The sequence below is a fragment of the Chiloscyllium punctatum genome, chromosome 1 (genome assembly GCF_047496795.1).
Source record: "Chiloscyllium punctatum isolate Juve2018m chromosome 1, sChiPun1.3, whole genome shotgun sequence".
Taxonomy (NCBI): domain Eukaryota; kingdom Metazoa; phylum Chordata; class Chondrichthyes; order Orectolobiformes; family Hemiscylliidae; genus Chiloscyllium; species Chiloscyllium punctatum.
This window is the reverse complement of record NC_092739.1, coordinates 146,919,482-146,937,277: the sequence shown is the minus strand read 5'-3', so window position 1 is coordinate 146,937,277 and position 17,796 is coordinate 146,919,482. Positions and strand designations below refer to the sequence as shown.

The window sequence follows — 17,796 nt, the reverse complement described above, 5'->3', positions numbered from 1 at the left end:
TGAGCTAGTCTTCCCCCTCAACAACTTCTCTTTTAACTCCTCTCATTTTCTGCAGGTCAGAGGGGTGGCCATGGGTAAGTGTGTGGGCCCCAGTTACACCTGTCTCTTATGAGGTACGTGAAACATTCCTTGATCCAGTCCTGTTCTGGCCCCTACCCACATAATCAGCATCATCAGCACTGCCTGCCTCTCTTATCCGGAATTGAAAAAGTTCATGGATTTCACTTCCAATTTCCACTCAGCTCTCACTTTCACCTGGTCCAGCCTGATTCCTCCCTTGCTTGACATCTGTTTCCATTTCTGGAGATAGACTGGCCACTAATACCCATTATAAACCAACCGACTCCCACAGTTACTTGGACTAAACACCCTCCTACCCAAATCGTTATCCACTCCTTTGTCTAACTGTTCTTCTCTCTCTTTGGGGTCTATCCTCACCTATCATTTAGTCCCTACTCCTTCCCCCCACCCCGTCCTAACTTCTACAAATAAACCAACATTTTCTTAGCTATCATCAGTTCTCAGGAAGGGTCACTCAACCCGAAACGTTAACTCTGATTTCTCTGGTGATGCCAGACCTGCTGATCTTTTCCAGCAATTTCTATTTTTATCTTTCAGTTGAAGTGGTTTCATTTAAAGTTGTGATTTTAATGAATGCGTCCAGAACTTTAAGAGAGGATTTTTGCATATTATTCCAGTGATGCTTAATGGAAACTCAAGGACAAGCACCTCACATTTCATTCAGGCATTTTACAGACTTCCAAAACTATCATTAAATGGAATGTAGAATTTATTGTGTTTGTATTTATGTAGAAAACATGCATAAATGAGTAAATGTGGTATCCTTAATTATTAAAGTTTCATTGAGATTGCAATAATCAAAGCACAATTGTACTGTGTTCTACAGAACAAACCAAGAATCGTGTCTTTCACCACCTCAAGATATTTCAATGTGCTTTGTAACCAGTGAAATACTTTTGAATATGAGTATTCTTGTGCTTGATTAGCACAAGAGCATGATTCTGATTATTGATAGATGCTAATATTGATATAACTCGCTGTCTCTGAGCAAGAACAGAAAGTTCTGTGACTGTTCCCATTGACCAGTGTGTTGTCATTTGTTAAAACAGCTGAGTAGTGAAGGGCACTTTTCCAATTGACTTTCATCGTGGATGCTACATGTGAAATGGTGATTTCAGCACAGATATTCATTTGTAACTTCTGATTGGGCTGAGACATTGTTTAAGCCAGATGTTCTAAAATCATCAATTTAGGCAATTATTGAGAGCCAACTGGTCTGGAACGGCCAGTCAGACTGCAAATTCTAAATTATCGTGAGTCATCATCTGCTGCTATTTTTGGTCACTTAATTGTGGATATTAATTGTTGCAATAAATATCAAACAAGTCTCAAATTAAAAAGCTTTTCAACTGTGACTCAAGCTAATTACCTGAGTGCAGATGTGATTTATGCATAACTTGCAACTTGCCCACAGGAGATTTATTTTTCTGACAGCACATTAGCTAACATGTTCATGTTAAGACTTCTTTGTTGGCTTGAGCTTTTGTCTCTTTCTTTTTCCTGTCCTTGGAAATGACACAGGTCAGCACGGTGGCTCTGCGTTAGCACTGCTGCCTTACCGTGCCTGCGTTTGTGTTCAGTCTTGAATAACTGTCTGTGTGGAGTTTGCACATTTTCCCATAATTTGCATGGGTTTCCTCCGGGTGCTCCAACTTCCTCCTGGACTCCAAAGATCTGCAGGTTAGATGGAATGGCTCCGTACTGCTCAGGAATGTGCAGGCTAGCTATGGATTAGGAATAGGAAGTGCAGGGTTACAGAGGTAGGGTAGAGAAGTGAGTCTGAATGGGATGCGTTTTGGAGCGTCAGTGTGGACTTGATGGGCTGAATGGCCTGCTTCCATTCTGTAGGGATTCTATGATTCAATGGCTGGGAAAAGGGGTCAGGGATGGTTGGAGCCAAAGATGGTGAAAGGGAGGGAAGATGGGTTTAGTCATTAACCCCTCAACTTCATGGTCTGAAGCCGACTTGATAGACCATCTGATCTATTCCTGCCCAATAATTGCCTGTGCTTATAAATGATCAATGTCCTAAATGGAATTTTCAATGGATGTGTTAACTAGTGCACAACTGGAGGATTGTAAACAGAAAATAGGAGCATGAGTAGGCCTTCAAGCCTGTTCTTCCATTCAATAATGATGATGGCTGATCATCTAACTCGGCATCCTGTTCCCATTTTCTCCCCATACTCTTTGATCCCTTTAGCTCTAAGAACTATATGTAACTGGCAACTGCATTTGCGTAATTTCATAGTAGCACAGAAAGAGTTTGTACAATCTACTTTACCAAGCATGTGGCTTAGGCACTGAGCTTCTCTCATGGATGGCAGAAATCAGAACATTCCGCATGATTTTCCGTCCATTTCCCACAAAGTATGCATATGTCAAAACAACCTTCACGTCATGAAGCTTATAATAGGTTACACAGCTTGAAGTGAGGCAAGGGGTGTGAAGAACTGCAAAAACGAACTACCTGACAGACTGGGTACAGCACAGAGGAAGGCCATTCAGACCATTGAGGACTTGACTGCACTCTGCAATGGGAATTTGGCTGTCTACCTTTTCCTATAGCCTTGTAATTTTTTTTCTCTCTCTCTCTGTTCAGATCCTTCTGCAATTCGCTTTCAACTGCCAGGATTGACAGTGCCTCCACCACATATGCAGGAGGTCCATTCACCATTTGCTGCAGAAAGAGGATTTTCCTCATGTGGACCTTTGGATTCTTTTGTCAATCACCTTGCACCAGTATCCTCTGGATCTCAACCCTTCCACTCATGGGAACAATTTCTCTCTATTTGCACAATCTTAACCCCTCATAGTTTTGAACATCTGTCAATTCTCCTCCCAATCTTGCCTAAATAAAACAACAGTAGCTTCTCTAATCAATCCATCTAGATTAAATGCCTCATTCTCAATCCTCTCTGTACAACCCAGGTCCTTTCCAAAGTATGATACACCAAATTTTGTTTTCTTCTGTTTAAGGGATGTGGGTGTCAGTAGCATTTATTATCCATCCCTAATTGCTCTTGGGAAGGTGGTGGTGAGCTGCTTTCTTTAACCGTTGCAGTCAATGGGGACTAGGCACATTTTGAGTGCTGTTAGAAAGAGAGTTTCAGGATTTTGACTCAACACTAAGCAACTGAGCAGCAATATATTTCCAAAGCAGAATACTGTGGAGTTTGGCAGGGAGAGGGGAGGGGCCTTGCAGGTTGTGGTGTTCCCATTTATCTGATGCCCTCATTCTTCCAGATGGCAATGGTCACAGAATTGCAAGGTGCTGTGAAAGGAGTCTTAATGAGTTACTGCAGTGCATCTTATAGATAGTACACACTGCTGCATTAGTGATGAAGGAAGTGAATGCTGAAGATGGAGGACAGGGTGCAAAGCAAGCGGACTGTTTTATCCTGGATGGTGTCAAACTCCATGAGTATGGTTGGAGTTGCACTCATTGAGACAAGGAGGGAGTATGCTGTCACCCCGCCAACTTGTGGTTTGGAGATGGTGGGTAGGCTTTGGAGAGGCAGGAGGTCAATTACTCACCGCTATATTCCTCGCCTCTGACCTGCTCTTGAAGACATTATTTATGTGGCCAGTCTAGTTCATTTTCTCATCAATAGTAACCCGCAGAATGTTCATAGTGAGGCATTCAGTGGTGGGAACACCACTGTATGTGAAGTAACAATAGTTTTGTTGGACATTGTTACTGCCTGGCACTTGTATGGCATGAATATTACTTGCCATGCATCAGCCCTATCCTGAATATTGTCCCCGTCTTGCTGTGTATGGATATACGCTACTTCAGTATCTGAGAAGTTGCAAATTGTGCTGAACATTGTGTAGTCATCTTGACCACCCTCACTTCTGACCTTATGTGGAAGTGCCAGTGTTAGACTGGTGTGAGCAATGTTAAAAATTACATAACATTGGGTAATAGTCCAACAGATTTATTTAAACGTAAAACCTTTCAGAGATTTGTCAGCTAGCTAGTAGACCGTATGGTGGACAAAATTGGACAGAATATTCCAGCTCACACCAAATCAGTACTTTATGAAGGATCATCATAACTTCTTTGTGTGTATACTGTATTCCAAGCACCTTCTTCAAAACTTTCACTATCATCCCTGCCTTGTCCAATTATTTGTGCACTTAGACTCCCATGTCTCTGTGTCCCTGCACCCCATTTAAAAAAGTACCCTTTCTTTAACTTTATACCTCCATCCCTTCAAGATGTTTCACATCATATTTTTCTGTATCAAAAGTTATCTATCATATGCCAGCACATCCCAGCAGCCTGCCTTTGATTTCTTAATGTCTATCTTTCTCATGATTCACGGTATTTCCAAGTTGTGTGTCACATGAAAAGTCCAAAATAATACCCTATCCACACAGATTTAAGTCAGTCAAGATAGACAATGGTCTCAACTACAAACTCTGATGATGACAGTCCTTCTAGTCTGAAAAACAATCACTACTCACTGTTCTCTGTAACTCAACAAACTTGGTTACAGTATAAGAGTCAGGAAGTCTGACTACAACTGTACAAGTTGCTGGTGAGACCACATCTGGAGTATGATGAGCAGTTTTGGTCCCCTTACTTAAGGAAAGGTGTCATTTCCTTGGAGGCAGTTCCGGGAAGGTTCACTGGATGATCCCTGTAATGGAGGGATTGTTTTATGAACAAAGGCTTAACAGTTTGGGACTCTACTCACTGAAGTTTAGAATAATGAGAGATGAGCTGAAAATGTGTTGCTGGAAAAGCGCAGCAGGTCAGGCAGCATCTGCGGAGCATGAGAATCGACGATTCAAGCATGAGCCCTTCTTCAGAAATCAGAAGAAGGGCTCATACCGAAATGTCGATTCTCCTGCTCCTTGGATGCTGCCTGACCTGCTGTGCTTTTCCAGCAACACATTTTCAGCTCTGATCTCCAGCATCTGCAGTCCTCACTTTCTTCCAATAATGAGAGATGATTTCAGTAAAACACATAGGATTCTTAAGGGGCTTGACAGGGTAAATGCTGAGAGGATGTTTCCCCTCATGGCAGAGTCTAAGACCAGAGGGCATAGCATCAGAATAAAGGGGCATCAATTTAAGGCTGAGATGAGAAATTTCTTCTTTCAGTCTTTGGAATTCCTTGCCAAAGAAAGCTGTGGAGGCAGAATCCTTATGTATACTTATGGCTGAGATCGGTTCTTGATCAGTAGAGGAATGAAGGATTACAGGGAAAACACAGGAAAATGGATGTGAGGAATATCGGATCAGCCATAATCCTGTTGAATGGTGAAGTGGGCTTGAGGGGATGAACGGCCTGTTCCTGTTCATGTTTCTTATGCTGCCACCATCCCTTTATTTCCACATGATTTAGCTTTGTTGACAAGTGCATTGTGTTTTACTTTATTATATACCTTTGGGAAGTCCATTGTCACTGCACAATATGCAGTATTCTTGTCAATCCTGTCTATTGCCTCAAACAAACTGTTAAATTTATTAAACATGCTTTGCCTTGAGAAAATTCATGCTGGAAGTCTTTAATTAATTTACACTTGTCTAAGTGACTATTATTTGATCTTGGATTTTCGTTCTTCTAAACTCTTTCCTGTCATCAAAACTAAACTGATTACATTAGTTGCTAGGTTTACCCTTGCCCTTTTTTGAACAAGAACGTAACATTGGCAATTCTCCTGTCTGCTTGCACTACCTCTCAAGAGACTTGGAAGATTATTGCCTGTACCTCTGTCATTCCCACACATACATCCCTCCAATGATGGTGATTTATCAACTTAAGCACCGCCATCCTTTCTAATATTTATCTGTAATTAATTTTTTTGTTTATCCAACATCTCAATCATCTCCTCTTTCATCTATTCTCTGGCATTTTCTTCGTCCTTTAAGGCAACTGCATTCATTTAGTTTTTCAACCATGCTTCTTTTGGATTCCATTTTATGTTAGCTGCCAATCTCTTCTAATGTTCCCTCTTTGCTTTATATTTCCTTTTTCACTTCACCCCTGAAGTATGTATACTTAATCTGCTTCTCACTTGTGTTTGTCATATGGACCATTTTTCTCCTTTATCTTACTCCGTCCCTTTTGTTATTGTTGGAGCTCTGGATTAGTGTGCCCTACCTTTTCACTCACAGAAATATGCCTCAACTATAACTGAATGATCTCCATTGTTTTATTATGCTGGTTTTATTATTGTTTTATTATTACCTGCCAAACCTTCAATCCAATGTACTTGGACCAAGTACATTCTTAACTCATGCAAGCTGGTCTTCTGTAGATTAGGTATTTTTATTCTAGTTTATTTCATGCCGGTGTCCACAGCTAATCAAAACCTTATGATGTTTGGAACATTACTTATTCTTCTGTTGACAGTTGATGCATTTGATTCACCAGAACCAGACCAAACAATCTTTAAGTAAAAACAGAAAGTGTTAGAGAAAGACACTTAAAATTTTGAGTTGAATGTGACTTCTTCTGACACCAAAAAAATGGTAAGATTTGGGGACGGACTTTTGCTGAATTGCAAAAGTTATTTGACAATTAGTGTCATAGAGATGTACCGCACGGAAACAGACCCTTTGGTCAAATTTGTCCATGCTGGCCAGATATCCAAAATAAATGTAGTCCCATTTGCCAGCATTTGGGCCATCTCCCTCTAAACCTTTCCTATTCATATATCCATACAGATGCCATTTAAATGTTGTAATTGTACCAGCCCCCACCACTTCCTCTGGCAGTTCATTCCATACACGTACCACCTTCTGTATGAAAAAGCTTCCCCTCGGGTCCTTTTTAAATCATTCCCCTGTCACCAATAACCTGTGCCCTCTAGTTTCGGAGTTCCCCACCCTTTGGAAAAGATCTTGTCTATTTATTTAAACCATGCCCCTTGTAATTTTATAAACCTATATTTGGTCATCCCTTAGCTTCTGACACTCCAGAGAAATTAGTTCCAGTCTATTCAGCCTCTCCATGTCGCTCAAACCCTCCACCCTGGAGACATCCTTGTAAGTCTTTTCTGAACCCTTTCAAGTTTCACAATGTCCTTCCTATAGCAGGGAGACCAGAATTGCACACAGTATTCCAAAAGTGCCTAACCAATGCCCTGTACAGTCTCAACATGACCACCCAACTCCTGTACTCAATGCACTGTCCAATAAAGGCCAACATACTAAATGTCTTCTTCTCTACCTTTGTCCCCTTCAGATGTTCAATAAGCAAAAGATCCACAATAGGTTGAGACCAACAAAAAAAAGGACATAAGGAAGCATAGAATGAGGAAAAACTATGTTCAATTCGATTCGAGATTGGTCCATTTACAATTTAGCTCAAGTGTCTGATGTTTGCTGCATAACCAAAGCAAAGGAATTTTCAAGACACATGGATATTCAGATGTAGCTTTTGTAAGGAATCCCTGTCCATGTCAAAGGAACATATGAAAATTTGGAGCTGTTTTCATTAAAACAGTTGAGATTGCAGAATAATTTGACAGAGGTGTTGTTCATGTTATGAAGAGATAAGGCAGAGTTGATTAAAGCAAGCTGTTTCTGGGTGGCTGATGAGTCTAGAATGAAGGGACATCAATTCAAACTGAAATGTAAAATATTTAAGGAGCTTGTTTCTCTATACGGAGGTATGAGACTGTGGGATGCACTGTCAGTGATTGAATCGGGGCTTAGCTGGAAATTTCCTCAGGATTCTTCCTGCTCTTGTATCAGATGGTCATCAAACGTGGGACAAAAACATGGTTTATATGCAAGCACCAAGTGAAATGTCCCTGTTAAACCATTGGATGAATTAACTGATTTGTTACTAGCCTCTGCTGTTCAGCATGTAGTTTGCAGGAGGTAAAGAAGTGATTAGCTGGGTCCAGAAGAAAGAAGAAAGGGAATTATGAATTGCGTTTGTCAAGTACTTTTCATGACCACAGTCCATACTAAAGCGCCATACAAACAGTGAAATCGCTTTGAAGTGTGTTCATAGCTGCAGTGCTCACAATTGCTGCAGCTAGCTATGCCCTAAATTTGAGATTATTTTCATCAAGTCCTTGTTGCATTATGAGATTGCTCATAATTAGGGACATGGGCTTTGAACTACGCCAAATGGGCTTGCAATGGGAATAAAGGAATTTCCTGTACGGGAACAAATCCATTTAAAATTTTAATCTGCCCACTGAGTGAATCCAGAAAGAATGACAGGAAACCAGGAACAACAAGTAGAAGTGTAGTGTTAACAAATGCTTTCTCTGATAGCTTGTTGACAGGGCAATTGAGTTTTTGAACATGTATCTGTCACTGCATTCATGTAACAGGTTCAGATTAGGTCAATGTTCTGGTAATTTCACAGAATCTGTCATAAATCTCCTGGACTGTATGAAAACAAACATGTTGCTGTCATTATTTTGGTGGAATCTGTTTTCACTACATTAACTCTCAGGTTTCCTATGGTGCCAATTTAATAATAAGACATTGCATTATAATAACTCGAGAGTTCAAATTTAGCTACTATGGTAAACTACATTGATCCTTTTTAATTTCTGTTGCTTCAAAAAGTAACATATTTAGGTCATTTACAAGTTATTTTCTTTTAATCATTTCTCACATTGCTACAGTGACGGACACTTGTTAATTGACTGTAAAGCGCTTAGAGACTTCCTGAGGTTGTAAAAGGTGTGTAAGTGTGTATCTTGCCTTGATATGCAGAATATCAGCTCTAAAACACTTGCAAGAAGCATTTCATAAAAATGCAGAAACATAGCGACAGAATAAATCATTCATCTCTCAAGCCTATTCCACCGTTCAATGAAATCAGGGCTGATCTGTGATCTCACTCCATGCACCTATCTTTTACCCCAATCCCTTAATGCCTTTAATTAAGAATGAACAATCTCGGATTTATAATTAACAATTTATCTTGCATCAATCGTTGTTTGTGGAAGGGAGTTACAAAGTTCTATTATCCTTTTGGTTTAGAACTGTTTACTAATTTCACTCCAGAAACATTGCGCTGGATTTAACAAATATTTAATTTAATTTAACCCCGCAGCTGGGTTGGAAAGGAGGTAGGAGTCTTCAGTCAAACAGACAGTCTGTCAGCCACATAGCCAGCTGCCTCTGCTCCCCCTCTAATGATACCAGTGGCAAAAGTGGAACTGCGTGTGTTGTACGTCAGAAACAGTTGATGAATTTTCATTAAGCTTCATCTTCCAGTCTCAACTTATGGCATCAGGCTGGCTGAAAGCCATTGACACTGCTTGTACCAAAATAATCTGTTCCAATTAAGGGGTTCAAGGGTTAGGGGGAAAAGGCAGGTAGGTCAGATTGAGGATAATCAGAAAGACTTGATGGGCCAGATAGCATCATTCTGTCCTCGTGTCTTATAGTTTAATGCTGGAAAAGAGTAGAGATTCTTCTTTATTGTTCCCACATCAATGGCTTTTACCCACACTGTAGGCTTTGTGACCATGGAACTCACTGGCATCAACTGCGGCTCTTTGCAACTTTTCATTCTCAGGTTGTTCCTAGCTGTCAGGTTTCCTTACATGGCACGATTCAGCTTCGGAGTGTCAATGGCTTCCAAACTTTCAGCCAAGTTCTGCTGCTGTAGTCTGAGTGGGATGATATTACCCTGTGTTCTGGTATCAAAGTTCACCTTCAGATTGATGGCTGTGGACTTCATTTCTCGCCTTCTTCCTGATTTGAATTACATTTCTCTGGAAGCTGTTTCTTTATTCTGTACATATTTCCCCTAGTCACTGGGCTTTGGACAAGCTCAGCATGATATTTCCTCTGTGAGCTCATGTGGTCATCTGTAGATCCTACACACCTTTCTGTCTGGTGTGCATTTTTATTCCTGTGTTAATGCATCGCTGTTGCCTTTTGTCTGATGTATCTGAAGGTTAGTTATTGGGTCGTCAGCACCTTCATCTATCTTCTTATGGCTTCATGTGTTCTGTCATTGATAAACTGGTAACTGGTCCACAGACCAATCAGCTATGTGTTGCCAGTCAAGGGTCTATTCATCCACACCCTTTGCTTCCAGCTTGACTGCAAACTAAGCTGCCACCACTGCTTGAACAAACAGCTGTGTAAACAATACTTACAGTGATTGTCAGATTACACACGTTTAGAAAATGCTCCCATTGTTCAACAACCTTTTGGATGTTAAAACAATTCTCCTTCATTTCCATCCACAATCAAGAATACAGAAAAATAAAAGAAAGGTACAGCCTTTACAGTTTTGATTCATTAAATATATTTTAAATTCAATCTAGCCTCCACAGTCATGTTGTATTAGAACTGAAGGGGCAAGCGTTATTAACTTACAATGAAAATTATTTTAAATGAAGTAGTTTATCTTTTTATTTGTTGACCATGTCACTGATCGGAAGCTTTCCGAGAATTAGTGCTCACTGACACTAGATAGCACTTTGAAAAATAAATATCAAAGCCATTTAGAATCAGATGACAAAAGCTACAGAGTGTTGCAGTAAGCCATTTCATTCAGCAGATGGAAGGTGAAAGCCGTCCATCATTAAATTCAATAAACTTGAGTATTCCTGGAAAAAGACGCATTATGTCAAAGCTTTTCATCTTGCATTCATCAGGATAATTCAGAAGTACCAAAGTTAAAGGGAGAACAGCATTAACACTGTAGAAGGAGAGATTGCTGATTGGTTGTCAAGTGAATTCTGACTGGGTGAGGTGTTGCCATGGAAAACGCACCAGATGACTGAGAGTTATTATCTTCACACTTAGTTAATTTCAGCTCAAATCAACTGAATAGGTAACAAACATTCTCTGGTTTACTTCTCAGGGAAATGTCTTGACCAATCAGAGTCAAAATTTACACAAAGCTTGGTAGCTTCTCTGGGAGTCAGGAGTGTGGTGCTGCAAAAGCACAGCAGGTCAGGCAGCATCCGAGGAGCAGGAACATCGCGTTTCAGGCATAAGCGATTCTCCTGCTCCTCGGATGCTGCCTGACCTGCTATGCTTTTCCAGCACCACTCTCTCAACTCCAATCTCCAACATCACTTTCTCCTAGCTTCTCTGTGAGGCCTACAGCCGTACTAGTGTGAAAACAGCCAATCTCATCTGATCTCGGAAGTTAAGCAGACTCAGGCCTGGTTTGTGCTTGGATGGGAGACCGGCTGGGAATACCAGATGCAGTAGAAAGGAGCAGCACAGTGGCTCAGTGGTTAGCACTGCTGCCTCACAGCGCCAGGGACCTGGGTTCAATTCCCGCCTCGGGCAAATGTCTGTGTGGAGTTTGCATGTTCTCCGTGTGTCTGCATGGGTTTCCTCCGGGTGCTCTGGTTTCCTCTCACAGTCCAAAGATGTGCAGGTTAGGTGAATTGGCCATGCTAAATTGCCTGTAATGTTAGGTGCATTAGTCAGAGGTAAATGTAGGGGAGTGGGTTGCTCTTCAGAGAGTCGGTGTGGACTTGTTGGGCCAAAGGGTCACTGTAGGGAATCTAATCATACCATTCTGCCAGTCTAGACAGTGTTGGTTCTCCCATCCAATTAACTCAGCAGATAGGCAGAAATCCCATCCATTCAGAGCTGCCAGCAGCTATCCAGTATGGACAGCGTCTTCAGGAACAGTGGCCACTGTCAGTACTATAGTGGGGCTTACTGATCACTGATTGATTCACAGATGGAATGAGTATGGATGAGTTAGGGGGTTGAACAATCAGCCATGGGGTGAAGGGTAGTCAGATGCAAGGAAAAGGGATTAGCTTCCTCGCTGGGAGGTTGAGAGATTGAGTCGTTTAGAATTGTAAGCTCACTGGAATTTAGAAGCATAAGGGGGGAATCTCACAGAAACCAGTAAAATTCTAACCGGACTAGACAGATTACATTCAGGAAGGATGTTCCCAATGGTGGGAGAGTCCAGAAACAGAGGTCATAGTTTAAGGATGGAGATGAGAAATGTCTTTATCGAGAGGGTGGTGACCCTATGGAATTTCACTGCCACAGAAAAGGCCAAACCATTGTGTTTTGAAGGAGGAGAGAGATATAGCTCTGTATATAGATATGGCTAAAAGAATCAAGGGATATGGGGGAAGGGCAAGATTAGGCTCAATGATCAGTCATGGCCGCATTGAATAGCAGAGCAGTTTGAAGGAGCCAAATGGCCCACACTTGCTCATATGTTCTATGATTCTAAGTCCTACCCTTCCTAATGTTGAATCCCTTGATCGGGCACAGGGACACAGGCTGAGCGACACCGCCAATAGATCACTGGCAAATCTAATGGGTTTGACTGTTGTGTCTCCCTGAATCTATTCCCTCACTTGTCACTAGTTGAATACCAGACTTCAATGCCACACCTCATTGGAGGGAAGTGCAAGAGCAGCAGGATTTTTAACCTCCCTCCCCCACCTCCAATTATCACCAATCACATGCACTACTACCCCACCCCAGGGAGCATTAACTTCTCCAAATGTTACTACCTACATTTCCACACAATATCTATGTGTTTAGCTATCCTTTATCTGTTGACAGTTGTTTGGCAGTCATTATTTGAAGCCTTTCACTGAGGATGTAACTTCTATTCACTGAAACAGCAAACAGATGTGCTTCAAATGCACCAGCAGCAGGAGTTCGTGCCAAGTCCTGTCTGCCCGCGTCTTCATTGCAAACATGAGCGCACTTTAAAAGTATTCAACTGGCTGTGAAGCCTGTTGGTTGTCTCGATGGTCAAAAATGATGCAACATCACTGCAGGTTCATCAACCAAGATAATTAATTGACATTGATAGATGCCCATTTTTGAGGATGATTTTTCTTCTGTTCTTAGTGGCAAAACCCATTTCCTTTAAAAGAATGAATAAATCCATCCAAAACTGGAATACGAAGGTAACGTTTTGCCTGCTGGGAGGGCTCAAGCCAATTCTTCGCTGACTACAGCTTATTATTATGAAGCATGGGAATGATTGATTGTTGGCCTAAACTATGATGAATTGTTCTCAGCAGAATTCAAAATACCAATGAAAGTTTATAACATCAAAGAAATAATTTTCCACTTGTGTCTCTCTTTTTCACAGCAGGGCTTCCTGATGTAAGTTACAACCCATTGATTGTTTTTGAGATGCAGTCATCTCTGATCTTTAGTCAGCTATGGGATCGACATTGCATGCAGCAAGATCCCAACAAACAGCTTACGAGTAGAGTGGCCAAATAGCCACTCTTCAAACGCAAAGTCGACAATAGAGTTGTTGGATCATTGAATAGTACCAATGTTCAACTGAACAAGAAGATTCGAGCTCATTTTGAAAGTAAAATGCAGTCCTCCCTCAGAGCTGCAACATTTCCTCAGTGTTGTGTGACGCATCAGCTTCGACTGAGTTCACTTAATTCAGAAATGCTCTGCCCAAAGGCAGATCTTTGGCTCGTTGTCTGTTTCAGCTTCACCCCGAGCCACCTTCTGGGCAGTTGTTTCCAGGTGGTTTGTCACTGACTTATCCCTTCGAGATAGGGCAAGGAGACAGATCCCAATGAGACAGAACCTCAGCTGGAAATGGAATTGCAGCCATCCTGTTGCTTGTTATTCTGAATCACAGGCTAGCCCACTGAGCTAACAGGCTGCTTCAAACAATGTATTCAAGTCCATCATTTGCGTCACCTAAAAAATTCCCTCAATCTGCTTCACATCACTGCATAGATTTTATGAATGCAGACAGGCAGCATGTGCGGCACATTCTGAGAGTGTATTCCAAAAATGTCAAGATCAAAAACCACAGATTAAGGCTGAGAGGAGGGTTGAGGGGGACTTTTATCACATTGATGAGTGTTTAAAAGTCACTGCCTAAAAGAATGGTTGAGTAAGGAATAGTTCAGCAGTATATACATAATCATGTGCATTACCATAGTCTCCAGGACTACAGGTGAAGAGCTAAAAAATGGTGTTAAAAAAGTCAAAATGTTTTATCAGCATGGACACGATGGACCATATGGGTTCCTGAGCGCTGTAAATGTCTGTGGGATTGAATTTCTGACAGGATCTGCTGATCTGTGTTCCTCGAATCCCCTTCCTGGGGTGGCATGGTGGTTAGTACTTCTACCTCACAACACCAGGGACCCGGGTTCGATTCCTCAGGTGACTGTGTAGAGTTTGCACCTTCCCCTTGTGTCGACATGGGTTTCCTCCCTAAGATGTGCAGGTTAGGTGAATTGGCCATGCTAAATTGCCTATTGTGTTCAGGGATGTATAGGCTAGGTGCATCAGTCAGGGGGAAATGTACAGCAATAGAGTAGGGTAATTGGTCTGCGTGGGTTACTCTTCAGAGGGTTGGTGTGGATTTGTTGGGCCAAATGGCCTGTTTTCACACTGTAGAGATTGTATTTTTAAAAACTCTATAACAACGGTGGCACAGTGGTTAGCACTGCTGCCTCACAGCGCCAGAGACCCGGGTTCAATTCCCGCCTCAGGCGACTGACTGTGTGGAGTTTGCACATTCTCCCCGTGTCTGTGTGGGTTTCCTCCGGGTGCTCCGGTTTCCTCCCACAATCCAAAGATGTGCAGGTCAGGTGAATTGGCCATGCTAAATTGTCCGTAGTGTGAGGTAAGGGGTAATATGTAGGGGTATGGGTGGGTTGCGCTTCGGCGGGTTGGTGTGGACTTGTTGGGCCGAAGGGCCTGTTTCCACACTGTAGGTAATCTAATCTAATCTAATCTAATCAATAAAATACTTGCCTGTGTCTATACAGATGTTAGCCACTTGGCTCCTCAAACCTGCTCTACCTTTGAATAAGATCTGGGCTGATTACTCCACATTCCCATCACCCAGTTATGTACTGAGCAGGTGAAGCTCTATCCCATGGAAGTACATTTGTTCAATTGTCAGTTATAAGACCAGGTCCAAGGGTGGCGACACTCAAACAGAAGCATCTGGGCATAGATGGGAGATCCAGTGGAAGAGATGTGAATCTTAATTTGGGTATATAATTATATTTGTATTGTTTTGCCCTCTTGCTGCTCATGTTCAGTAAGTGGTTGGAATAGATTGATAGATTTAGGTGGCTCATAAAACCAGGGCCTTTAATACCACTCAGTTTTGGCATTCCCTTACATTATAATCAGAGTGTCACAGACATGTGGGAGTCTGCCATTGAGTCCTGCTAACTTAATTAAATTTCACACATACTTGGGTTCATATTCTGGAGGGTGGGTGTTCTCCCATAGCAGGACTTGCACCATATTGGATCACCGAAACAATGGCACTCATATCAGAAATTTACTGCACGCATAAGGGAGGCCATTCATCTGTGGAAAGAATGTGAATTCCGTCTCCAATTGAGAAACGTTATGGTGAAGGGCCAAAGCCCGTAATGCTGGGAAAACCTGCAAAGAGTAGGAGGGAAGACAAGATAATGAAGAGGTTGGTTTTAGTTGGTGCCAAGCTGAAGTGTTAGGATGTATTATCATGTCTCAATATCACTGCTCCGTACTGGAACTCAGACTGTAGTTAGCTGGATAGTTATTGCTTACATCACAATTGTCACAGAGGTCTAAAAATAGTTCATTGTATGAGGCGTTTCACATTACAAGGTGCAGTCTAAATACAAGTATTGTAAGCATTGGACAATGTAAGGCAATAATTAACTAATCTTACCCACAAAATAACCATTGGTAGCTTTCTTAAGCAGGGAGTACCCATTGAGTTCATTTTTCCTTTAATAAAGGAATACATGCCAAATATAACCTAGCTTCTGACGGGCTGGATGTTGTTAATCCCCTCATTCAACAGGCAGGACCAAACGTGGGATTTAAAAACATGTTTCTGTTTTGTTTCTGTTCTGATTCTGCTTCACTGCCAGTTTAACGTCGAGCAGTTGGGCCATCCATCTGACTTGTATGGTAATGATGAGATTCACAGGAGTCTGGAAGAACACAGCAAGCTAGGCAGCGTCAGGGGTGGAGAAGTCAATGGTTCAGGTGTAACCCTTCAGGACAGGGGGTGGATGTAAAGGGAGATGTAGATAAAGATGGGTGTTGGGGGTGTGTGGCAGGGTAGTGAGGTGAGATAGGTAGGGATAGGTAGAAGGTATGACCTAGTTGGTCGATGAGAGGAATGAATCCGACTGGTAGCTGGAAGGAAGGGTCAATCAGAGGAATGGAAGGGAGGGTAGGGGCTGGGAAAGGGGTTTGGGGGATGGGAAGGGAGCTTACTTGAAATTGGAGAACTCAGTGTTCAGTCCTCTGGACTATAGGCTGTCCAGGTGGAAGATGAGGTGTTGTTCCTCCAATTTGGGATCTGATTCATTGTGGCAATGGAGGAAGCCAAGGATGGTCATGTCGGAGAGGGAGTGAGAAGGGGAATTAAAATGGGTGGTGACTGGGAGATCAGGTCAGCCCCTGCAGACCCAGCTGCGATGCTCAGCAAAACGTGCCCTGAGTTTACATTGGGTATCACCGATGTAGAGAAGACCACATCGGGAGCACCAGATACAGAAACCTAGGTTGGAGGAGAGAGGCAGGTGAACCTCTGTCTCAGCTGGTAGGACTGTTTGGGCCTGCATGGAGGTGAGGGGGGTGGTGTACTGACAGGTTTTGCACCTTGTACATTTGAAGGGGAAGGTGCCGGGGTCAGTGGGGAGAGTGGCGCAAACCAAGGACTGTTGGAGGGAACAGTCCTTGTGGAAGGCAGAGAGGGGTGGGCAGGGGAAGATGTTGGTGATGGGGTCTAATTGGAGTTGGCAGAAGTGTTTAAGGATGATATGGTGGATGTGGACACTGGTAGATTGGAAGGTGAGGGCAAGGGGGATGCTGTTTTTATTGCGTTTGTTGGGGGGTTTTAGAGCAGTGGAATGGGGAATGGAGGAGGTGCTGTGCAGGGCTGTCGGGAGAAAAAGACCGTTGGGATGCTTGGGAGTGGAATGTCTCCTCGACCGAGCAGATGCGATGGAGGCAGATGAATTGGAAGAACAGGATGGGGTTTTTGCAGGATACTGGGTCTGTGGGTTTATAATAAACATCCGTCTGGAGATTGTTACCGGAGATGGAATTGGAGAGGTCACGAAAGGGGAGGAATGTGTCCAAGGTGGACCAAGTGAATTTGTGGGCAAAATTGAGCTCAGCCTGGGTGCAGGATGCAGCAACAACTCCCACCCAATATCCTGCATTCCATTCTCCCAATTCCTCCGCCTCTGCCGCATCTGATCGGACGAGGAGACATTCCACTCCTCAGCATCCCAGATGTCCACCTATTTCGAACAATGTTCTTTTCCCCGCTCTGTCATCCAGACAGCCCTATACTGCACCTCCACCATTTCCCATTCCATTGCTCTGTCTAAATGCAATAAAGACAGTGTCCCCCCCTTGTCCTTAGATATACCCCACCAGCTTCCATATCCAATGTATCATCCTTAAACACTTCTGCTAACTTTAATTAGACACCACCAACAAGAACCTCGTCCCCTTCCCACCCCTCTTTGCCTTCTGCAAGGACCATTCCCTTCATGAATCCTTAGTTCATGCCACCCTCCCCACTAATACCCCCCCACCCCAAAACCCCAGGTAACTTCCCCTGAAACCTTAAAAGATGCAAAACCTGCCAGCACACCACCCCCCTCAGCTCCATCCAGGGCCCCAACAGTCCTTCCAGGTGAGACAGAGGTTCACCTGCCTCTCCTCCAACCTAGTTTACTGTATCCGGTGCTCCCAATGTTGTCTTCTCTATATCGGGGAGACCAAATATAAAATCAGGGCAGGTT

At 42.7% G+C, this 17,796-nt stretch overlaps 1 protein-coding gene and 1 pseudogene across 2 annotated transcripts in view; both read left to right on the top strand.

Moving 5' to 3' along the window:
• The window catches only part of adra1d (adrenoceptor alpha 1D), a 62,608-nt gene that overhangs the window by 37,741 nt on the left and 7,071 nt on the right, over positions 1–17,796 (top strand). The window contains exon 2 of one of the 2 annotated variants that reach the window (XM_072576884.1): positions 2,684–4,825. The exons of the other annotated variant lie outside the window; for it this stretch is intronic. Coding sequence (XP_072432985.1) covers positions 2,684–2,940 — 257 coding nt within the window. The 3' untranslated portion in view covers positions 2,941–4,825. Of the gene's footprint in view, positions 1–2,683; positions 4,826–17,796 lie in introns of those variants that run through there. 2 annotated transcript variants of the gene reach the window in all.
• LOC140482973 (5S ribosomal RNA) lies at positions 11,136–11,254 on the top strand (annotated as a pseudogene).